Source organism: Equus quagga, chromosome 18 (genome assembly GCF_021613505.1).
Source record: "Equus quagga isolate Etosha38 chromosome 18, UCLA_HA_Equagga_1.0, whole genome shotgun sequence".
NCBI classification, from domain to species: Eukaryota; Metazoa; Chordata; class Mammalia; order Perissodactyla; family Equidae; genus Equus; species Equus quagga.
In genome coordinates this window covers 41,591,779-41,617,171 of record NC_060284.1, presented here as the reverse complement: position 1 = coordinate 41,617,171, position 25,393 = coordinate 41,591,779, and the positions used below count along the sequence as shown (strand labels likewise).

The 25,393-nt window shown below is 38.9% G+C and overlaps 1 protein-coding gene across 2 annotated transcripts; it reads left to right on the top strand.

The window, feature by feature from the left end:
• The first annotated feature begins 223 nt into the window (after nt 1–223).
• On the top strand, nt 224–24,779 carry SLC16A4 (solute carrier family 16 member 4). 2 transcript variants are annotated; one of them, XM_046645474.1, is made up of 9 exons: nt 224–376; nt 1,617–1,735; nt 7,027–7,159; nt 7,858–8,001; nt 8,170–8,331; nt 9,895–10,413; nt 12,475–12,686; nt 13,849–13,942; nt 23,128–24,779. In XM_046645474.1, the coding sequence occupies exons 2-9, from the start codon at nt 1,649–1,651 to the stop codon at nt 23,250–23,252; spliced, it is 1,476 nt and encodes a 491-aa protein (XP_046501430.1). In that variant the 5' UTR covers nt 224–376; nt 1,617–1,648; the 3' UTR covers nt 23,253–24,779. The 2 variants fall into 2 exon arrangements, with proteins under 2 accessions (XP_046501430.1, XP_046501431.1); XM_046645475.1 differs by lacking the exon at nt 23,128–24,779 and adding an exon at nt 15,960–16,249.
• Nucleotides 24,780–25,393: the final 614 nt, after the last annotated feature.

The following is a 25,393-nucleotide window of genomic DNA, read 5'->3' as shown; positions in this document are numbered from 1 at the left end:
GAGCCACCTCAGTCTAATGGCCTCCTTGTTAATTAATTTAACAATAGTTACCAAGAGGATTTTCTACTTGGTTTACTCCACTTGCTTTTGAGCCTGTGGTGAAAAATTCTACCTTCTGAGTTAGTGTGGGTGGAGAGGGCCTAGGATGATGTCAAATCACAGTCTTGCCTCCTCCCCTCAGGAAGTAAAGTCCACTGGCAGGAATGCCTAAATTGGCTCTAACCTTCCCAGCTCTTACAATGCTTGCTTGTTTTCACAGTACAGCAGAAGGAAACACCTTGGAAAAAGAGTAACATTCTAGAAAATTGTACGATTTATTTTTCTTTCCAGATTCCCTCATCTGTGTAGGATTCCTTTGCTGAACACCACATCAAAGGTAAGATGAAAACGGGATTGTGTGTTGGGGTTGATTTTCTATAACGTTTTGAATGACCGGCATCTCTCCCCCCATGGCATGCTCACCAGACGGCCATTCCACAGGCCCTGCCAGCAATTTCTCCTTTCCAGTAAAATACAGCCTGCCTCCCAACCTGACAGTGGGAAATAAAGAATGCTGTACCCCTTTCTCAGAACATTCACATTTGCTTTTTGCTATTTCTCTTCATATATATATATATATATATATATTTTTTTTTTACTGAGCCATTTGTGAGAAGGCAGCAGACTGTAACTCCTGGATACTTTTTAGTATATATGTCCTAAGAACAAGAACGTTCTCCTACAGAACCACAAGACTACCATCACATCCAAGAGATTTAACCTTGTCTACTATACAGTCTATATTCAAATTTCTGCAACTGACCTCCCAAAATGTCCTTTACAACTTTATTTCTGGTCCTGGAACAGTCATTGCATTTTGTTTTCATGTCTGTCTAGTCCCTTAGAATATTTTCATTTTAGCAAGTGCTTTGTAAAGGGAATTCCTAAACCCATGGCTCCCTGGCTCCTGCTCCCTTTTTTATTTTTCTGAAGTCAAGAGCTCACCCAGAGGACCAGAGGGAGGCACAGCTTCCCCTACCATTTGGCTTACAGGCCTGGGAGGAGGACACAGAGGATGGCGCTCGGAGCAGCCACCCCACAATCAGTGAGGTCAGGCTTTGCAGCTAAGTCCTTTGTAATTCCTGCCTTAAATAAACTGAGTGGTCACCTTTTAGATGCCATTCAAACTGGTGGAAGAGAGATTTCTTCGGTAGCTTTGATGTTCCTCAAATCACAGCCTTTCATTAGCTTTTCCTCATCTATCCCATGGTTCTACTTAGACCATGATTATGGAGTACACAGAGCTAAGGGGGACATTATGGTGAGGCAGCCCTTGTAACGAAGGGCACGCTCCAAGAAAACTGGCAAAGCCATGTGACTTGCCAGGTGAGGCCAGGCAGCAGGCCTCCAAAAAAATCCCAAAGATGGTACAAAGCTCTGCTTGCCTTTTTGAGGTTGAGATCAGAGAGTCTATAAACAACTTACAAACAAGAAGAAATCATCTATTTTTAATAGAGTGGGCTAAAAACAACCCCAAAAAATACAGTATAAGTGGCTTTACACTACAGAGAAAAAAGTTTAAAAGTTTAGATCAGTTTCTTGTCAACTGAACCAACTCTATCTTGGATTTGTCATAGGGATCTTCCGCATTTAAAGCAGGCGACGTATCATGCTGAAGAGGGAAGAGAAGGTCCGACTTTACACTAAAACCCCAGATGGAGGTTGGGGATGGATGGTTGTATTTCATTTCTTCCTGGTAAGAATTTACTTTTCTCTTTCCTACTGCCTGAAAAAGGGCTCTCTGGAGAAAGGCTCAGAGCAGCCTAACAAGATCACTTATGAAATCCTTAGCATCTGAGCAAGGCCAGGAACTGCCCATAGCTGCTAAAGCCAGCAGCCTGCACTGAACCCAGGAGAAAATTGAAAACGTCCCCCTTGAGTGACAGCAGGAGCATTCCCATCCATTTTCCTCCTTCTCCTCCCTACCATCCCTTAAGCCTGCCGAGTGATCCAGTCACTATTGGCAGCTCTGCCCTGGCTGCATGACAATTAGGATTTGGAGGCAATCATACCTTTAACCATCCCAGAAGTGGCACTGGGAAGTGCTAAAAAGTGCTTTAGGGGTGGGTTCCCCAGCTCAGCCCAGCATATACAGAGCACTGCTGCCAGCAACCTCATTCTCTCATAGAAGACGGGGCCATTTCCTTTATTCTGCCTGCTGTCCACTTCCCAACCCATCCCTACCAACCATAACTTATGCAAGAATTAGGCCCAATGCATATTTCTGATATGTCTGGAAAAGGAGAGAAGGATGTGGATTCTGAAACTGGAGCCTGATTTTTCTCTTTCATCCCTAAGCAACTGGACTAGGCACTCTGGTTTTTAATTTCTTTCCCTCATCCTCCCAGAAGCTCTTGAGGTTCGTATGTAAGATAGTGGTGATCTGAGTCACCAGCATGGCCATTCTAGGATACTAGTGAATCCCATCACAGCTATGCTGCAACAACCCTGCACAGAGTGGCACCAGCTCCACAATTCCTCTTAAGAGTTCCCATGTAAGTTCTGTTAACATTGAGGTGTACTCACAGACACCCTTTCTGCCTGATCCTCCTCCCCTGCCCAGTCCTACAGTAGGAAGCTCAAGGGGAGGGGAGTGCAGGTCCTGGGGACTACTAGTAATCCTGTAGTCCACCACGTGGATAACTAAGAACTCTATAAACAGACGATGGGAAAACATCATGCCTCCTCCCCAGTGACACAGAGAAGGGGAAAGTAGGGGCAGAGATCCTCAGCTAGGATTTATGTAAGGCAGAACTCCTAACCAGAGGACTGTTTGTTAAACATTAGCTTCATTACCAAAGAATGTGGAACCTTTTTTTATTTTCTCCCAGAAATGTTACTAATAAGGAAACTAAGAATGCTCTAAGTCTGAGAACACTTCCTGTGGCTGGGCTGCCACCTCAAATCGTAGGCTTTGCAGAACTGGCATTGCTGGTGAGGATCTTGAGTTCTCCCACCTTTTCCCTAATAACCACCCTAATTTTCCTATATTATCCTCTGAGGATAGGAAGTTACTTGACCAATTTATTTGCTGGTAAGACAAACTGCCTAATAACCAGATTAATAAACAATGTCCCACTTTTTTGGGTGTGATGCTGCTTGTAAGAGCATAAAAAATATCATGGTCCTCAAAGTGTTAACTATTAATTCAGGGGCTAATCTCTCACAGTGGTTATATGGATACATAGAAGACTACGTATGCTTTTGTGTCTGCATAGTTACAAGTACGCTTTTCTACAATAAATGAACTTCTGAAAAGGGGACTGAAAAATCCAATAACTAAATGTTCTTCAGGAGCTCCTTACTTTCAAAAACAGGCCTCATTATAATGAACTTACCATACTTTATAACTATATATTTGTATGACTGTTTTCTGTATTCAGTGTCTCACTGGACTGACTGCTCCCTGAGGGCAGGGACCATGTCTGTTTCTCACCACTGTGTGCTCAGTGCTGAGCCCAGGCCCCAGCACACAGCCTGACGCACTGTAGGCACTCAATAAATTCCTGTTGATGGATGGAAGGATGGATGGATGAACTGACCGGATATACTTATGTATAAATAAATAAGGAAGGTAGTAAATGATGAAATTGGAGAGAGGAGCAGGGAGGGATCTTGTATGACATGTCAAGAACACTGGTTTTTATATTGAGGCTAGGAGGAGCTAATGAAAAAAAGCAAGCAGGGAGCAAAGGGATCAGATTTCTATTTCAGGAAAACAGCTTTGGTTGCAGGGTGAATAATGGATTGGTAGGGGATAGGCCTGGAAGCAGAGTGATCCATTGGAGGGATGTTGCAATTATCCCAGTGAGAAAACAGTAAGGCCCTAAATTAAGGCAGTAATGATAGAGATGGAGAGAAAATACAGATCTGAGTGATAGCGAGGAGACAGACCTGTAAGACTTGGAGAGTGACTGGATGTCAGGGAGAGGGGGAGTCAAGGAGTCCTGGGTTGTTGGTTTGGATCACTTGGAGGATGATGAATGCCAGTCACTGAGCTGGAAGACATAGGAAGAAGGGGAGAAAATCTTAAGATGACTTGGATGGTTTAATTTTGGACACTGAGTCTGAGGGGCTTGTGACATAACCAATCATGCATCCAGCACAGTCTGTGTGCATCTGGAGCACAGGATCTGCATATTGAAACGTGTGAGTCATCAGCATACACAGTGGTCTGAACTCTAGGGCAAGGTGGGTAAAATCACCAGGGAAAGAAGAGCGCCTAGGACAGACCCTGGGGAAAATCTATGTCTAGGGGACTAGGGGAGAGCAGGCCCATAGAGGAAACTGAGAAGCAGTCAGAAAAGTGACAATCCAGAAATGTAGTGTCACAGAAGCTAAGGCAGAAATGCCCAGGAGAAAGTGATGAGCAGGTACTGCTGAGGTCAGATATGAGAGAAATGACAATGGGCTATTAGTTTAGCAACAAGGAAGTCTCTGATAACCTTGATAAGAGCTGGTACGGTGGAGTGGTGGGATGAGAGAGTGGAGATAACCTAATAGACTATTCTTTAAAGAAGTCTGTCTGTCAATGTCAGGAAGAACTAGGGTGATACTAGACAGAGCCCTAGGGTAGAAGAAAGTTGTTTATTATTAAACAATAATTTCTGACAAAGCCTGATGTTCGGTATTCAAAAGGAGCCACTGAGGCTGATCCAGCCCCCTTTCCTTAGACAATATTCTAATTAAAATGATCTGGTGAGGGAGCTCTTGTGGGATGAGGGAGGAGGGAGGAGAGGCATACTCTTAAACATAAAAAGGAAATGAGGGGGCTGGAGAATTTCTAGGGGCTTTTATTTTGGGGTGAGCCCATTTATAATGTCTATGTGGACTCTGGGACAGGACTGAAACCCACCAACCTTGGTCCAAAGCATGAGATGTAGTAGTATAATATAGATTTATCTGTTCTGCTGAGTTAACTAAAAGAAAATCCAGACCTTGCGAAAAAGAATTTTAATATGAGTCAAAGCAGAAACAAAGTTGGAAGTTAAGGGAGGGAGGCAGCATAGATGCAAAGGCTGTGTCCCTGGCCTTCTTGATATACACAGCGGAAGACACAGACCCAGTGACTAGAGACAAGTCACATCCATTCACTGCTGCTATGCCCAGACATCAAGGACAGACCCAAGAAAAAAGTTTCTGAATTGGGGGGACCAGTAGCTAGCCAAATTCAGGTAGCTAAGAACGTAGAGGTCAGCAAGCAAGGAACTCATGTCCACAGAAAAAATGGAAGGATTTTTTTAGACTGATGCCTCATTATAGTGTTCCTCCTCACCACCTCCAACTTTTGCAACCTCAGAGCATCACTACTGATTCTTAATCCCTTACTCCAGACGAAAAATACTAGTCTCAAAATAAGTGCCTGTCTATGGGGATGGGGGGGGAAGGTCTTGATTCTTTAGTAGGTAGGGGCTGAAGAAAGGAGGCACCTAAGAGGAGGCAGGTCTCTGACTTGGGTGAGTGGGTGGATGGTACCAATCAAAAGAGAAATGAAGAGTAGATGTGGGATAAGGGAAAGATGAGTTTAGTTTTGGATAGTTGAGCTGAGTTAGAAAGATATGGTACAGTTATATAAATGAGTCTGAATTTCTTAGGAAAGCAGAATGGTTACACAAGTTAACAAAATTATAGTTAATAGTTTGAGTATTAAGTGCTAAGTATTAAGTACTTTACCAGTTTTCTCAATCTTCACAGTCCTATGAGATAGGTAACATTTACTTCATCTCCACTTTACAAAAGAGGAAACTTAACTTCTGCAAAGTAGTTTGCCCAAGGTCACACCCGTAGTAAGAAGCGAAGCCAGGATTCAGGCCAAGGCAGGGTGACTGCAGAACAGTCTGCAAACTACTACACCATGAGTACAAGAGTGGTAATTAAAACCTAGAGAGTGAATGTTGTCTATGGAGCAGGTATAAAGTGAAATGAGTGCAGAACCAGAGGGGGAAACTATTTACCAGGTAGAGAGAGAAAGTGGAGTCAGTGAAAGGGAACCCAGGGTTCTGTGGTTCATGAGAAGCAATGCATGGTGGCCAGATTGAAAGCAGAGAAAGCGGCCGTGAAAAACCAAGGGCGCTGAAAAAAGGAAAGGAAAAGCTAGGAAGGCCCTGAAGACAGCACACACAGCTCTTGGGCTTTGAGAGGGACTGCAGACTCTGGCTGGTTCCCCTTCGAGCTCCCGCTCCTGACCCCTGCACACGATAGTTTGGCTGGTAAGCAAAAAGGGAGAGGAGGAGGAATGGCTCTTCACTGCCCCCAAGCCAATCAGGATTCCAAGAAACAAATGTTAACACTCTATAGAAGGGAAACCTGACCTCAAAAGTAGTTCTCCTAGTGGAAGGGAGGAGGATAGTGTGGACAAGGAGTTAGGGGGGACAAAAGAAACGGATGGGGCACACTGACCCAACTGCAAGGTGACCACGCATCCTGGCTTACCCTTGCTGTCCTGCTATAAATTACTAGCATTCCCTTTCACTCTCAAATGTTTCAGTTTAGATGATAAACTACATGGTCACCCTATTTGTATACCAAGTGAGGGAGGATACTCAGCTCAAGAGCAGTTAAAGCAAAGCTAACCTAGGAAGTGATATGAAGACTTCTTCATCTTTTAGACCAATGAGCCTCTCACAAAGGTAACTGGAATTAGCTGTCTTTAACAGAAGCTATTCTAACAGGACAGTAGAGTACTGGTTGGTCTGGAATCTGTCTGGATTCAAATCTCAGCTGCAGCACCCCCATCTTGAGCAACTTTTAATCTAAACCTCAATTTCCTGATCTCTAATACAATAGTGATCCATAACCTTGTAATGAGGATTAAATGAGCTGCTTAGATGCTCTAAGGGGATGATCGCCCCATAATATATAACAAAGAGCCACCAAATGAACTGGTAAATACTGGTGAGCCAGGGGAATCATAACCTTGAGCAGCTGTACCCTCCTCTGTATGGCTCACTCGCCACCTGACTTGGACTCTGGTCTGCTTTGATTTAGGTAAATGTGTTTGTGACGGGGATGACCAAGACTTTTGCAATTTTCTTTGTGGTTTTTCAAGAAGAATTTGAAGGCACCTCAGAGCAAATTGGCTGGATTGGATCCATCATGTCATCACTTCGTTTTTTTGGAGGTATAAACCCAGCAATAAGTTCGCTGTCCAAAGACCACAAAGGGCAATTGCAAGAAGACTCATCTTTCAGTCATTCAAGACTGAAGCGTTGCTATAACTCAGGTTCATTTATTAATATGTAAAGCTGAGAAAAGTAAGGACTTGTAGTGTTTAGCCTCCACTTGGCAAAACTGGAAAAATTAGGGTTCAGAGTTGAGGAATCCAAATATTTAATTCCATGATTCAATTTTTCATGCCTTGTTTCTTTCCACAGTGCCTCTCAACTGGAAAGTCATGCCATGACGTTTTGATCTGATTATCTAAAAGTACACTCAAAACTTCCTTTAGTTCCCTTTGGAGCTATCACATGGAGGAGTAGACTAATGGTCAAACCTTGTTCTAGTCATAGGTCACTAGATGCAATCTCATTTTGTGGAGGTTTTAGAATGCATTTTCAATAAGCTTCCCCTCCAAGCCTACTTATTTACAATACTCTTTTCTTAAAAAAGAAAAAAAAGCAAAAACCAACTCTTTTTCCAAAAACTGATAGTGTGGGACTGAGAATATTAAGAAACCCAACAGAGATCTTTTTGAAGGATACACAATACTCCAAAGTAGAGTCATCTTGTTTTCCTTCAGCTGCTCGTATAAATTGCACTTCAGAAGATGAGGTGCCAGAGCACATTTACCTAGTATTTGCTTTTCTTTCCTTTCCCAAGGTCCCCTGGTTGCCATTATGTGTGACATAATTGGAGAGAAAACTGCCTCCAGTCTTGGGGCTTTCCTTGTTTTTGGTGGATATCTGCTCAGCAGCCAGGCTACAAGCATTCCCTTTCTTTGTGTGACTATGGGACTTTTACCTGGTGAGTCCATTGTAAAAATAAGACTATAAAAGATGGAACTAGCAACCTTCCTTTTTACTGGTCATGGTTCCAAAAGGCCTGTTATATCATCTCAGGTCCAGGAGAATATCTACCTGGTACCAAGCCACTTCAGGTGAGTGATTCCTAGGTATTTGTTTTTCTTTTTAGGTTTGGGTTCCGCTTTCCTATACCAAGTAGCTGCAGTGGTAACTACCAAATACTTCAAAAGACGATTAGCTCTTTCTACAGCTATTGCCCGTTCTGGGATGGGACTGACGTTTCTGTTAGCACCTTTTACGAAAGTCCTGATGGATCTGTATGACTGGACAGGTGAGTCATTCTAAGTTTATGAACCGTCAACTCTGCAAGATTGAATTTTCATCTTTCTCTGTCTGATGACTAGAAGTGAAGACTTTTTGAGCTAGAGGAAATGAGCATGATTTCTACAGGAAACATGCTCTTCTTCCTTGGAGAATACATAGCAGAAGAGATGGTGAACTACTGGCAGGTTTTGCCAGCCCACACAGACAACTCAGAGCTCACCACAGGGTTCCTGTCTGAGGGGATGGAGGGCATGCTGCGGCTGGGGTGACACCTTGCAGGGAAAGCAAGGTGTCACTCTTGAGGGAATGAGGATTCTCCCCTCCTCCCCTTCCACAACCAAAGCATTCTCTTTTCACACTGTCCCTTTAAGAAAAAAATCTGCATTAAAAAAAAAAAAAAAAGCCTCCTCGGACCAGGCTGTGGCACCAAGTGGTTAAGGTTCAGAGTGCTCTTCTACCTCCGAGGCCCTGCAGGTTCAGATCCAGAGCACAGACCTACTCCATTCATCAGCCATGCTGTGGAGGCATCCCACATAGAAAAGAGAGGAAGACTGGCAAGATGTCAGCTCAGAGCTAATCTTCCTCAAGCAAAAATAAATAAAATAAAAATGCCTCAATCCAACTCACTAAAATAAACAAAAGCATGGGTAAAAAGAGGATTATGCATTATGCTCCTCAATACTTAACCTTTTATATACTGTCAACTATAAATTTTCACAAATGAATAAAAACCATTCACTCCACAATTTTCTTTGTACCTGAGATAAAATATTTGGATTAAAATAATCTTAAATTACTGGGAAAATATATGTATATGTACATATATACAAATATATATAAGCCTATTTCTACCTACAGAGCAATTTTGTTGAATCTCTACTTTCCTAAGTAAAAAACTACCAGTAGTCTCATGGAGAACAGGACCAGTTGACAAATCCTTAAGACAGGATAGAAGAACCTCCAGCCAGTTCTCTCTCTAGAAGCAACATACACACATCACAGCTTTGGTAAGGCCATGCTGAATCAAGCAACTACTCACCTGCAAAGGCAAGACTGGCATGTCTTCTTTCAAGGAAATTAAAAATGTAAAGAGATGAAAGGCTGTCCCCTCTTCTAAGTCAGTTCCCACATGATCCCATCATCTAATTCTGTATTTTCTGTAGCTAAATCTACACTCTCACTTCAGGATATTTAAAATCCCTATTTAAAAACACACTGTAATTTTCTAAGATTTAAAATATACTCCATGCCTCCCCCCGACCCCGCCACCCAAACCTTATTCTTTCTTCCATTACCACAAACAACACGCTCTCTCCTTCCATATCATCTATTGGTGCAGCTTTCTGGTCTTCTACCTCCAAAGAACACCCTGATTTCACAAGGATACAGCGATGTGTATGGCTAACAATTAAGTTAGCAGATTTAAAATACTTTCAGTAAGTAGTGTTTTCAGGAATTATTGCACTATGACTTAATATTTAGTAGTGGGGCCTCTTCTGAGCCTAAGAACAGAGTATTGTGAAATGAGAGTGGTAAATTTTTAACTTCTCAATTTTTCTCTCCTATTTAGGTGCCCTTATATTATTTGGAGCTATCACATTGAATTTGGTGCCTTCTAGTATGCTCTTAACACCCATCCAGATCAAAAGTGAGAGCAATTCTGATATTAAAGATAAAGGGAACAGTTTGCCTGCAAGTGGTCCAGACGCAGGGTGTGGGCCAGAAACAGCATCCTGCCGTGAGATACAAGAGTCTACCACGAGGGACAGCACTGTGCAGAAGGCTGGACAACCCAGCACAACATTAACGGTTTCACAAAGTCAAAACAAAGAGGTCAACAATGGGCCCGAGAGAAACAGACTGTTCCTAATAACTAAGGAAGAAAGTCACAAGAAAAAGGCTATGTCATGGAGCTGTAAACAAAAATTCTTTGATATTTCTCTTTTTAAGAATCCTTTCTTTTCCATATTTACTTGGACTTTTCTCCTCAGTCAGTTGGCATATTTCATCCCTACCTTTCACCTGGTAGCCAGAGCCAAAACACTGGGGATTGACATCATGGATGCCTCCTACCTCATTTCTGTAGCTGGTAAGAAAGCCTACTTCAACCTCACACTCAAAGGAAAAATGAACTTAGTTTTACAAAAATGTATCAAATTTTATTTAAAAGCTGAAGAAAGACAATTCTTTAAAAAAGGAGTTGTGAAGGACCAGGAAAAGTAAGATTTTCAAGGCTGGTGAGAGCACCAGCCATTTCCCCCAACAGATCTGTCACTGCACCTTGCACACCGGATCTCCCTACCAGACAGTGAACTTCCAAACCAAGTCTTATTCATTTTCAAAAGTCAGTGTCTGTCTGACACAGCAGACATTAAGTATTTGTTGGAAAATACTAAATCTTAAAAAGCTGATGCTCAGTGGCAATAGCCACTCCAGGAGACAAAAAAATCCTAGGTAGACAGCATAGTGCAGTGGCTGAAAGGATTGGTTCTGCAGCTAGACTTCCTAGGTTCAAGTTTTTGCTCTGTATTTCCTAGCTGTGTGACCTTGGGCAAGTTACTTGCCTTCTCTGTGCCTCAGTTTCCTCATCTGTAATAGAGATAACAGTACCTACCCTTATAAGGCTATCGGGATTAAACAAGTAACGCATGTACAATTTAGATTAGTGCCTGGACTATCATAAGCATTCAATAATATTCTATTAATATTTGTAGCTAAGTATTTCCCCCCTTAAATGCATAGTAAGACAGGTAAGTATGCATGTTAAGGCTAGGCACTAATGGATTGGCTGATATTTAACTAGAAATTAAATATTTAAATTAGTATGTAAGTTAAAAATAAAAAGAACCATTTTAGTTATTTATAAAAATGTATGGAAACAGAATGCTTCATCCAGAAGCTATGGGTTCTCTCAGCTGACCAAATAGGGAGCCTTAAAAAACTGAAAAGGGATGAAATGGAACTGGTTTGCTCTAATTATCTAGAAATCTTTTCTCTTGCTAATTTCTTGAAAAGACTATTTACCAAGTGCTTATAAAACTGACTGTACCCTATTTCCAATTGCAAAGATATTCTGCTTCAGTCAAATAAAGCTTGTGTATACAAGAAAAAGCTACAGAGCTAAACTAACTGTTTTCACTAAAATGTCCGGTAATATCAATTTAGATGAGATTAGGGCTATACGAGTGGACCAAAGAACGTAGCATAAAGCCTCAAGATGTAGCCTGGGAAGTAACTGTAAAAATAGATATAGAAATGGTGGTATGCCTTTTTCATTCTCCTTTTTGTTTGTGGAGCAATTTATGTTTGAACTATAGGAAGGATTTGAAGTACAAAGCAACTGCAGCTCATGCTTCTCTTGGTAAAAATCTTTCTTTCAGTATTTAACTGCTACATTAGCTTATAATAGGATAAAGGATACAAATGTTCTGTTGTCATAAAACTGAGTGAAAAATGTGGTTCTTAAATCTTATTTAGGTTACACCATAGCTCCAATGTTCAAAATATGACTGCTCATTACCAGACTTCCTACACATTTTCAAGTTAAGCATAATAACCTTTCAAGGACTTAATTACCAAAATCTCATATGCAATTACAAGAAAGAGTCCCAATAGCTATTTTTTTTCAACATAAAACTTTATTATTTACACTCCAATCTTCCACTGTATGACCTCCCCAGGACACTGACCTGAGGTCTACAGTCTTTTAGAAATCTTACTTTCTCACCTGCAGGACCTCTTCGAGGAAGCCTCCTGAGCCCCGGGTCCTCTGTAACCAGGCATTCCCAGTTTGGTGCCATGAGCTTTCCAAACACAGTCAGAAAAACACCTAATGGGTCTTCTTACCCAACTATGGAGGAGCTTTTTTTGGTATTTTATTAGGTGTGTTTGAAATACATAAGTATATATTCATATACTTAAGTATATATCATATACTTACATATTTTTGGTATTTTATTAGGTGTGTTTGGAATATATAAGTAAATGATAGAATCTATTGACAGACAAATGAAATCACTTTTTTCTCCTATGTCCTAGCCTCTGGATGAAGTCATATTACTTAGGAAAAGATGCCTTATGCATTTACATTTTTCAAAAGGGCTAGGAAAATGGAATTAGGATTTCATAAGACCTTTTCAATCTGTTCCAGGTATCAGTGAGACAGTCAGTCAGATTATCTCTGGATGGGTTGCTGATCAAAACTGGATGAAGAAGTATCATTACCACAAGTCTTACCTCATCCTCTGCGGCATCACTAACCTGCTTGCTCCTTTAGCCACCACATTTCCACTACTTATGACCTATACCATCTTCTTTGCCATTTTCTCTGGTGGTTACCTGGCATTGATACTTCCTGTACTGGTGAGTAGACACACTCATTAACATTGTGAAACAACTGAGTAAAAGCAAGTATTAATAATCATCTCCCCCAAAAGAAGACATATTTTGTATTAATTTTATAATTTAAAAAAATCATACCCAAGGCCTCAGAAACCCTGTAGCTATATCCTGTCCAGTTATTCATCTTACCTTGGGGGGAGGGATGATGAGAGGACTATCCACATGGGACAGGAAAGAAATGAAAGCAAGAAAGGGATCAGCAGGATTCCACTCTGCTTATCAGTTTCCTAGGTTAGGCTGTGTTCACTTCTTTCCTTCAGCTCCAGAAATTTCTTTGGCTCCTTCTACAACACAATCTTGAAGAGTTCCCTGAAAGAAAAAGGGGCTTCCTGACCAGTGTGGCTTCTCTCTTAAGAAGTTCCGCGTACTTTAATAAGGACATTGTTTTTTTAACTCTCCATTTTTACCCCAAATTGGCTTAAAGTCCTGGACTCAAATGGAACTGAAATACTTTAGATACTTCTGGATTCTTCTTGTAACCCCATGGGTTCTCCTTAGAACTAGGTCCCCAATGTACTAGAACAGAATCCCTGGGAAACTTCTGGTCTGATATCAATATTAGCATAAGTGCTACAGGTTATTATATGAGGCTTAGGGAAAAACCAAATTTTCTAAAGTTGAAATCAGCTCTTTGTGATGTCTTACCTTGGGGGGAGGGATGATGAGAGGACTGTCTACATGGGACAGGAAAGAAATGAAAGCAAGAAAGGGATCAGCAGGATTCCACTCTGCTTCTCAGTTTCCTAGGTTAGGCTGCGTCCTCAGCCATAGGTGGATTCAAGAATACCACTGTCAGGTCAGACTGTAAATACCATTGCCTAATAGAGAAGAGCAGTGAGGTTCAGGGAAAAAATAGTACCCCTGAATCATCTAAAAGATCAAAACAAAACAAAAACCAATGTTCCTTACTAATAAAATGAAAATATTCCCCACCCAGTGAAACTACCGTTTCCTATTTGCCTCAGCTCTTTCATAATTTGAGCGCAAAAGGCCATCCAAATCACCTCAGAAGTCAGCTGTTCACAGTTTGAGATGATATGAATAGTATTTGTCCCTTTGTAGGCAGAGGACTCTACAGAATTTCACCCTTAATATGGCTCACATTGGATTCTAATTCCTACAGGTTGATCTGTCTGGGAATTCCACTGTACACAGGTTTTTGGGACTTGCCAGTTTCTTTGCTGGGATGGCTATCCTTGCTGGACCACCTATAGCAGGTAACAGCTTAGCCACATTCTGAGCAAACTGCAATAGCAATGAAAGAAAACGCTGATCCATGATTAAAGGTAGCATGTAATAACAATATCAGGTTAAAAGAAACTGACGATATCTTTACTGTTCCTGTACCAAGTCTCATACTCCATCACCAATCCAGGAGAATGTAAGGGTTAATTCAACAGATGTGTACTAAGCAGATTCTTATATTGTCTTGGGAGTTTCAGAGTAGGGATTGTATGTCTACTTGTCTGGGGAGACAATTCAGAGTTTACCAGATTCTCAGAGATGCTTTAAAAACAAAAACAAAAAACCACTAGTATCTTTTATCTAAACAGGAGTCATTATAGAGTTTGAAAGCTACAAGCTCTTCAGATGTACCATAAAGCTGCCCAGAGTTTCCGAACATCTCTTATTTCCAAAGAGGGATGGAGGCCCTTCATATTCTGTCTCTATCAAAGGTGGGAGGATACTTGGCTTAAAGGCCAGAATCTCTGTGGGTTGAATATGTGGGGCCACTGGTGAACATTAAATACAAGTACAGTAAATTTGGGGAGTTCTGATGATGTAAGTTAGCTTTAAGACTGAAGTGCTATTTTACATTCACTTTTTACCTAACTGGACATTTTGTGCTTGCTGAGCATTTAATCTAAGGCTATCAAAAGATTGATGACTCACAGAAATATTTCTAGGAAACAGACTTAAACTTTAGTATTTTATACACTATAGGTTCTCAATATATCTTAATGTACAAATTTCAACACCATTTCCAATCAGCCACAAAAAGGAACGCAGCCTAAAACTTACTTTTGTTTCCTTCAGTCCTGAAGTGAGGCAGAAAAAGGATCTGATTTGCCCCACTATCATTTTTTAAAAATGAAATTTTATAATGACATTAGGTTTACACCTTTATAAACTTAAGACTTAGAAAAGGCAAATATCAAAAGAAAAGTAGAGAAACTTAAAAAGAAAAATTATTACTGGAAGGGAAAAACTGCACCGCCATCTGAGGTTCATTTTACGTGCACCTATTCTAAAGGAAAAATGTATACAAACATACAACTAACTCCTTATCTACATTTGTGAACACAGTTCTTCCCATGTGGTCTAACTAAGCCTGTACTTCATACTTGGAAAGCAGGCTAGAATTTTAAAGTCAAGCCCAGAATTGTTATATAGGGACTGGTAAAAGGAGATCAAACACCAGATGTACCTGTCAGAGCTCCTCTGTGGCCAGTGCCCAGGTCAGTGAGATACAGAAAACAGAGCTGAAATACAGTTTGCTGATGCATTTTTTCAATCTTGATCCTTCTTCACTGGCTGTCCCAGTGATACCTTGGAACTTTTCAAACCTATTAGGCCAAAAGTATAGGGAGGTAACAAATACCAGGGCATAGACTATCTTATTCAAATGATAAAGGCAAGTAACAAAACTGCAGCATGTTTAGAGATTTTACGTTCTCTATGTTTTTGTATACATCTTGAAATGTTTGAGTTCAATATATGAGAAGACAAGGTGGGGTCTGTGAGGACTATTACTCGAAAGGAAAAAGCTATAGATGTGTGTATTTGTCTTGACATCAATTTGTTGGTTCATGGTCTTTTTTATTTATGAAAAAGGACTACAACAGAGCAGATTAGAAAACAGTGTGCATCACTTTATTGTGAAACTTTTATTTCATACACACACCTATGTTAATATAAAATTTATGTGATGTAAAATACATTTCTTCCTCTCAATGGGTCAAAAAAAGAAATGACAAGCCTTTTATTACCCAACGTCTACAATACCCTAGCACTGTATGTAAGGATAAAGAGAGCTCACGATAGAATTTTTACCCACTAATTCTGAGAATATTATTTAGGCAATCATAAATTCCACAAAAAAGTTAAAGGAAGTGATAAGGCTGTTGCTGAAAGCTTATATATAGATTATCAATCTGGGAGTTGCTCACAGTATCTTAAGATTATAATAATTAATACATAATTCAGTTAAATTTCCTTTTCTATCTCCCACAGACTGCAACATTGTGCTAAACACCTTGTTGGAGAGAAACTTCAGGATAGCCCTTGCTCCTGAAGGTCATTCCTCTGTGAAATGACAGACAGGATTTTACAAAAGCCATTAGATTTATTCCTAACTTCTGACTCCAGCAGCAACTACCAAAAAAAATCAGAAGTTTTGATTTACAGGTTCACTCAGGTCTCAACAAGTATGGCAGTTACATTATTGTCTTTAACTTTAACTAAATTGAAAGGCTTACTGGTTCTAAAATATTAAATTCTCAGCCAATCTTAGATCTTCAAAACTGTATGAGATTCTCATTTTTTACTTACCTAGATCTGTTATTACCAAATTGCAAAAGCTGAAATTCCTATAAAAGATTACAGGCATTTTAAATTAGGAATCTAGCAAACAGTAAAACTTTTCACAATAATCCTCAATCAAAACACTAATTAAAAATGGTAACACTGATTACATGAACAATATTTTTCTCCTTCCTGTATGGAAATGAAAAAGAAAAACAAGTTAGTCTTATCTAGCATATTTTAATAATTCAAGGAAAGAAAAAAAAAACATAGGAAATCCATAGGAATCATATAACAGTTTTTAAAATATAGACTTTTCTTTTAAAAGATGTAAATAGAGAATATGGCAAGAAAATTATACACCTTTTTAAACTGTGAATATGGTAAGAAATATATAGTAGTAACAAAGTTGTTTTTATCACATCTTTGCTGAAACTGACAGGGATTGAAATTGATAAAAGTTAAAAATGACCCTCCCACATGCACACCTCCTCCACAAGCCATTGCCCTGCCCACTCCACCCCACAACCCGTTCTATTCCCTTCCAATACTCAGTGACAAATTCACTTTTAGTTAGTAATATGGCCTGCTTCAGACTAGGTCAGTTTTAGGGTTGTTCTAGGTTTCCTGACCTCGGGTGTCAGAAGACCTAAGTGAGGGCCGAATGTCATCACTCATCCAAACCCAAGGGCTGTTTTTTGCTGGTAGATGGCACCCAGAACTACAGGCTGCCACCAATATGGAAGCTTTGGAAGGTCATGAAAAATAAAAACTATTGATATTTTAAAACCTTATTACATTTCTAGTAGATCACTGTTAACAAAAGTAAACCTGCAGAAAGCAAACAGAAGTACAAAAATAGTGCCTTGGTCAAAAAAAGCAAGTATACAATCATATTCTCCAACATACAGGTCAGATGTAAGCTACTTATATGAAATTCCCATTCCTGTCTCCAAGGCATTTGACATGTTAGCTCAAAATGCTAAAGGCTCAATTTCATTTAAAAATAAACCACCAAGGGCCCATATTAGTTGCCTATAAAATGAAACTAAATGCAGTTCCCCTCTCCTCCATATAATCTCAACTGATAAATGCATATATTATGCTAATATATTTTATATATTTTAATCAATCACAAATATCTCCCGAAAACTCCCTTAAAACATGATAAATAATTATTTGATTGTAAGTCAATATATCCATGCAATAACTATCAAGCAACTTATTAACAGCACTCTGCTAGCTACTATATGGGACACAGAGAAAACAAAAGTTATTTCTTAACGTTCTTTCAGAGTTTATTCAGTCATGTCATAGCACCCACTCTGCCACGTACACTACCAGGACTTCATACTAAGTACTTAATACTAAGTTAATATTAACTAGTTAATATTAATACTAACGAATATAGTCTAAAACCTCTAAATCTGAGAATTATTAGAATCTACATTCTTCTTCCATTTCATTAATTGAAAATTTGGGTAAGCCACTGTCACCCATGTCTCCATTTTCTTACCTTTAAATAAAGATATTCTGAGCTATGGTATAATAAAAATGACCTTAAAATATTATTGAAGCTTCACTCAATCAAGCAGGTCGTTTTACAAGTTATTTTTTTCAACATACTCAAGGAAAGCCATTTCTAATCCTGAATAACTATAAGTCAATTGTACTCCAGAATAAGTTAAAATTAACTAGCTCTTGGAGAAGTACATCTTTCTCTTGCTATTATTTGCCAACCTCACACCACATCAGAAATACCATGGAGTGAAACTGGTCAATTTGCGCTTCTTCATCTGTGTTTCATAAAAAAAGACAACGGCTAAAACGGAAATTCATTCATCTTAACTTGTCTCTACCCGTTAACACAGATAAATTATTCATCTCCTCACGAAATGACAGGCCATTTCCTATCTCTAGTCCATCTTCATTTCAGATACATTATTAAACAAATATTCCACCTGGTCCTTACTCCACCTTTTACCAACCATGCCATCTACAGTTTTGACCTATCAATTGAGAGTTTCTCCAGGGCCTGAAATTCTATTTGCAAAACAAAACTACTCAACCTTCTGGTCTGATGTAAATCCATTTTGGAGGTTGGGGATAAGTAGAGGACAAGTGAGAAGGCAGAGCAAAGTTCTCTGTCCTCTAAATCCTGAGGAATATATTATACCCTGAAGAGGCAAAAGCAAATAATGTAAACCATTTATTTATCCAGTGATTATTTTTTTTTAAGATTTTATTTTTTTCCTTTTTCTCCCCAAAGCCCCCCAGTACACAGTTGCATATTCTTCGTTGTGAGTCCTTCTAGTTGTGGCATGTGGGACGCTGCCTCAGTGTGGTTTTGATGAGCAGTGCCATGTCCGAGCCCAGGATTCGAACCAACGAAACACGGGGCCGCCTGCAGCGGAGCGCGTGAACTTAACCACTCGGCCACGGGGCCAGCCCCTATCCAGTGATTATTTTCCCCATAAACAACAAAGCCCCACAGAACTTTACTTTGATTCAGTATTCCTAAGATTGATGAATACCTACAAAGACATCAAAAATAAATTCCAAATAGCTCTCTATTGTGCTTTTAAAAAGGAGAAGAGTAGTTCTTCCTTTGAAAATACGTTCCTTTGCATGGCCAAGGAATCAAGCTTCAAAATCCTAACATAGACCACAATCCTTCTAAGAAAACTCACAGCACAGAGGCAATTCTTAAAGCACTCCCAGTAAATATTACTGCAAACTTCTATCATAGGGCCTTTAGAGAGTTCCTGTCTTAAAAGAACTTGAGGTTGAAATTTGCTAAGCCATGTTTCCCAAGATTTTTCCCATCATGGCACATATAGAAAATATTTGTACAGCATATCCAAAGTAAAATGACAAAGCTGCTAACAGCCAGCTGGCAGCTCTGGTGACCCCAGGGATGAGAGAAGATCACTGTCTCTGTATACCCCAGGAGTCTGCCACTACGCTGCAGCCCAACAGCTGGAAGTTCTGGTTCAACAATGACCAATCACTTACAGAATTCTCAACCACTAACTTGAACCAGCATCAAGGAACTTTGGAATTAAGAGCCTTCAGGGTATTTCAAGTTTTAACAAGATGACCAACAATAAACTTACAGTAATATTCCCAATAAAAAAAGATTCATAACTCAGCTCGACAGTCAAGTTCTGAGATATCAGAGGTAAGAATATTTTTTAGACAGGATGTTAAACTCATTTTTAAACGTGTATGGCTTAACCCATAAAATGATGTAGAATAGTTTAAAAATGTTGACATTTAAATACATGAATTCAGGGGCCGGCCCCGTGGCCGAGTGGTTAAGTTCACACACTCCGTTCGGTGGCCCAGGGTTTCACCAGTTCGGATCCTGGGCGTGGACGTGGCACTGCTCATCAGGCCACGTTGAGGCAGCGTCCCACATGCTACAACTAGGACCCACAACTAAAATATACAACTATGTACTTGGGGGATTTGGGGAGAAAAAGCAGGGGAAAAAAAAAAGAAGACTGGCAACAGTTGTTAGCTCAGTTGCCAATCTTCAAAAAAAAAAAAGAATTCAGAATCTTATATTACATATCAAACTTGAAAGATTATTCTAATCCCTTTTTTATTGACTGTAAGAAAACTGGTGTGCAAAACTATTTAAGGAAGCTGAACCCTATTTTCTTAGTTGTTTTCAATTATCATGGGAAACATTAGACATTCCTGCCCAAAACAAGGGTCACACCCATAGACATAAGGAAATAATGTGGACAACAATTTTATTGTGTGTAAGAATCAACTGAGTGCTACCTAGGATGAGGTATGCTTGAGGGAAGCCAATGAATCTGCATGATTAACATGCATCCCAGGTGAATCTGATGCAGGTAGTCTGGACACACTGAAGAAATGCTGACAGGGGACTCCAGCTTGGGAAGTCTGCACCAGTTGCCAGGGTACTCCTCAGTGTTGCCTACATACAGTAATGCTCAGCATGAAGTGGACACTCACATGCATGCACACTCTCCTGGATTGTGGCTGGTATCTAATCTCGTCTTTCTCTGTCATTCACAATGCTTTGGCTATGACCACAAAGGAACCCAGTCTTTTGAATGTCAACTTATATGTGTGTATCTATTTAAAATGGTTAGAATACAGTGGCTTCTGAACTACCAACAATAATTTCTTTTAAAAAGAAATAGAAGCATTAAAGTGTTTAGGGTTGAAAATGCATTTGTATATAGCTTTTTTATACTGTTACCAAAAAAAGTACAGAGATCTAATAATATCAGACCAAATACACAGTCTTCTTTTACTTTCAGTGGTGGGGAAAGGCTAATAATTTCAACCCAATAGAGTAGATGTTTCAATACCAATGAAGCTCTGAATTTAACTTTTACCTAGTAGCCACTTAAATCTAAGCTTTATTATGACAACTAATACTTTCATAAGACAATAAATAAGATATAGTCTGCATCCTACATTTTACCTTATATTTGCTACTATAAATAGCATCCTAAAAGCAAATATTAAACTGTACATTATTATCCTACTGAATGGTAATTGGATCGTAATTAGAGAGAGGAGTGAAAAAATACTAATATCTCAATTATCAAGTATGAATGGGAGAAACAGATTTAAAACAAATTATTTCATTAAATTTTGCATGGAAATAACATGGAAACAGTTCTAAAATACGCTAAATGATTGCCTGCCCTGGTAAGAAAATAAAATATATTTTAATCTTTAATGTTTCAGAAACAACATTTTGACTTTAAATGTATGTATGTGTGTGAAATGAAAGGCTTGTAAGCAGTTTTCTCTTAAACTGTTTTAGTCCCTCTGAGATTTATAAAGAAAACAACAATCCATTTTCACATTTTTCAACTGTACCCTCCTGATCTTTCAGTAGCACTATCTCCTTGTCCAAGAATTTCTAGTCTTTTCCCAGAGTGTCACTTCTAAGACCCCTGTCTTAAAATTCACAGGTTACGTATGTACTAGTAAATTTGCTGTACTGGTGGGACTAAGGCAAGAATGAAAGTAACAGGGGGTGCTGCTTCTTTCCACACTCCCTCCTTTCTAGAAATTTTTAGATGAGTTGAAAGACTGGTCACCTATTTCTTAGCTATCTAAAAGTCAGTAACAATCAACATAATAAAAAGACTTGTCCTAGTTGACCCCTTTGCTTAACTACAAGAAACATTTGAGGTCACTGATCAAACAAGGAGTCAATAAGTAAAAAGCAACTTAAAGTTAGCTGAATTTAAGAGGCTATAAAAAATTCCATTCATTTATTACATTAAGAACAGGAAACATAAAGCTAATGAAACAAATAAAAAAATTAAAAGTCTTTATCAGAGCCAAATAAGAAAACAGAAGACAGGAGACAAAGACACAATCAGACCAAAAAATAAAAGTGTATACACATCCAGTGAGAAATCATGTTCCAAGATATAAATAAAAATCAAAAGACACAATGTAAGCTCCATGAAGGCAGATATTTTCATCTATTTTGTTCATGGGTAGGTATATCCCCAGTACCCAGAACTGTGCTGGCAGTTTTTTGGCACCCCATTTTGAATAAGTGATCAGAATAATAGCTCTAATTTTTTTAAGGTTTTTTAGGATTTTTTTTCTAATTTTTTTTTTTAAGGATTGGTACCTGAGCTAATATCTGTTGCCAATCTTCTTCTTCTTCTCCCCAAAGCCTCCTAGTACCTAGTTGTATATTCTAGTTGTGGGTCCTTCTGGTTGTGCTATGTGGGACGCCACCTCAGCATGGCTTGAGGAGCAATGCCATGTCCGCACCCAGGATCTGAACCAGCAAAACCCTGGGCCACCAAAGCCAAGTGCAGGAACTTAACCAGGTGGCCACAGGGCCAGCCCTTAGGATTTTAAACATAAAAACTTATAAAAGCCATAATGTAACTTTGCATTACAAACATAATATGTATATGATACTCTAGAAAAGAGGTTCTCAAAGTGCAGTCAGTGGATCCCCAGAGGTCCCGAGATCTTTTTAGGGAGTCTATGAGGTCAAAACTTTTTTCATAATGAGACATTATTTCTCTTCTTCACAGGGTTGACTTTTGCCACCATATTTAAATGCTGGTGCCTTGCACAAATATTCTTCTATACCACACTCTCACAATTCAAAAAAAGGTGTTTCATTTAAGAAGTTCTAACATGTGCCATTAGCCAAATGATTTTGAGGACCCTCCCGTTTTTGCTTTAAAAGAGCATTTTGATTTCAGGAGGAATTAGTCATCAGTCAACCCACTTGACCAAGTGGTCAATTCCTTTTTATATGTTCTCATAACTTCCTGAATCTTCCCTTCATCGTCCATATCACATGTGTAATTTATGTCACCATTAAACTGTACAGTCTATGAGGGCAGGGACCATATCTGTTTTGGCTCATTATTATAGTCTTAACACCTAGCACATTGCTAGGAACATAATAAGTACTCAATTGTTCGTTCAGTGAAAAGGAAAAAAGATAATCAGCTCTCTCACTTTTTTCTTTGGAGAACAATAGTAATTCATGATTATTTTCTTTGTAAGAATAGTGGCCTTCTAATAAGATTCATCGTAAAATGAAATGGTATTTGTCCCTCATTTTCTCCAACTTCCTTTATAAGATTGAAGATGAGTTCTGGGACCACAGTGACTTTTCTCTCACAGCTTTTTTCAGTCCCTAACTCAGGTGGAACTGATTTAACTTCATCAATGGAAAATAAGACAGATAAGTAGCTTGACCAACTTTCTGATGGGTCAGAATACATAATACAGACCGGTAAGTACAGGGGGCTCCTTCCTTCGAGGAGGAGGTCATGGCTGTGAACCACTAATGGAAAGGTTTGTGTCACTAACAGAAATCATTTCTTCCTTCCAGGCTGGTTATATGATTATACCCAGACATACACTGGCTCCTTCTTCTTCTCTGGCATATGCTATCTCCTCTCTTCAGTTTCCCTTTTCTTTGTACCATTGGCTGAGAGAAGGAAAAACGGAGTCTGACCAGAAAGAAAGAGGACTGCAATCAAGCGAGAGCGTAACAAAAGAAAATCTAAACTAATCAGTCATTGGAAACAAAAGCTAGGAAGAAAACAGTTTCCTCATTTGTAAAATGAGAAGGTGAAGCAGACAGTTTTTAAGTTCTTTTTGCTTTAGCATTCTGAGGAATCTAACTGGCAGTAAGAAAAGAGTAATAGCAACTTAAATTAAACTGTTAGTAGTTAATCAAATAGGCCAACATTTTTCATTAGCAGAAGCAGCTACCTTAGGTATTAAATGAAAATCAGAATGTGCTTTAACAATAAATTAATCAAACTCTCAATTGTACCATAGTAATTCAATACTAAAATATGTGAAGATGGAAAATAGTTTTTCCTAGTTTAAAGAGTTACTAAACACAGCCATTGGTTGACTACAACTCTGGAATCTGAATGCATATTAACACCTTGCTTAGTGACTGGAACAGTATACACCCCCCCCAAAAAGTTTATCCTTGTGTATTGATTAGAAGTAATCTTTTTTTTCTTTTCATTATTTTGTTTCTTAAACTTTCTATGATAAACATGTATTGCTATGTAACAAAAAATAAATAGGACTTGCTAAAAAAAAACCCAAACAAACCATAAACCTTTATTTCAAGATCATTTGAACAGTATTCCTGCCCATCCAAACAGTATTATTTTTTCAGTACACCTAATTATCTAAAATATCAAGCTAAATATCTAGATGTGTCTTTAGAACTACAAATTTTATATGAATGGTGAATAGGTGCTTTTAATGGGAGATAAACTTAAATTAAAAGAAGTTTCTTAAATATGGAATAATCATGTTAACTAATTAATAATGTCACTTAGATTAAGCAATTACATGTGAATAGAGTGCTTCATCACCTGGGTGATTTTAAGAGGAAAAATAACCAGCTAGAGTTCTCTGCAACACCAACCTCCCTGATGATCTCCTTCAGAATGCTCCTTAAAACTATTATTATCATTCCACCCTTCCGTTCCTCTCTGCTTTAAAATATCTATTGATTCCCTATAGAGAAAAATCCTAAACCGAAAACTTGGTTTTAGCTCCAAAACGCCATACCCTCCATTCCCTAGGTATGCCTTTGTGCGAGCTCTGCCACCAGCTACAATCCCAAAGGCTCGCCTTTTCCCACCTGGCACAGTCTCACTGATCCTTCACAACCTGACTGACTCAAAGGTCACCTTTTCTGGAAAATCTTCCCCAGCACTGTCATTCTCTCATGTGGAATCCCATCTAACTTTTAACAGAGTACTATATGAGCTTACATGTCAATCTTTCCCATCAGTCTGCAAGATCAACAAGATGAGTAATGTTTTATTCATCTTTGTATTCCCCGAGGCCCATCATAAACTTTGGAACCAAATTAATCTGTGTTCAAATCTCAGTTATCTTTAAAAAAGTAATGGTTCTATTTAAAATGTATAGGTTTTACATTTAGAAGTACGTGTCCAACATTCTTTTTACATTTTATATGTAAGATAATATGAAAAAAAAAACAGAAACACTACCCCCCTTACACACACAAACAGCAAAAATAGTTAATAATAAATCCAAGCTCTGCCACTTGTTCCCACGTGACCTCATGAAAGTTACTCAACCTCTCTAAGTCCCAATTTCCTCCTCTGTAAAATGAGGATAATACCACCAACCTACCTCACAGGTATATCGTGAGGATTAAATGAAAATATACTTGTACTAAGCAAAATACCCTTCATACATAGTAGCTGCTAATTTCCTTTCTTATGCTTTCTACATCAAAAAAGAAGATAAAGGAAATCAATGATTTACTAGGAACTACTCTTATCCATCCCCCCTTCCCTTCTGAGCAATAACTGTTTTCAAAAGACACTTTAACTACCTACAGCAACTAGAATTTTTCCTCCTATGAAAGCAAACTGTACATTTCAAGTAGGACCAACTAAAGAACTCCAAGTTGAATTCTGATTTAGACAGGCTTTATGAATCTTATACAAGAGAGTAGTTCTTCATCCTACTTAGTGGTAATAGCCCCTCTAAACCTGGGTGGTGTGGATTAAGAAAGTCTGAATCCCTAGCTAAAGACTTCTATAACTAATGTAGTCATTGTATTAATATTAACTTACAATGTTTCTATT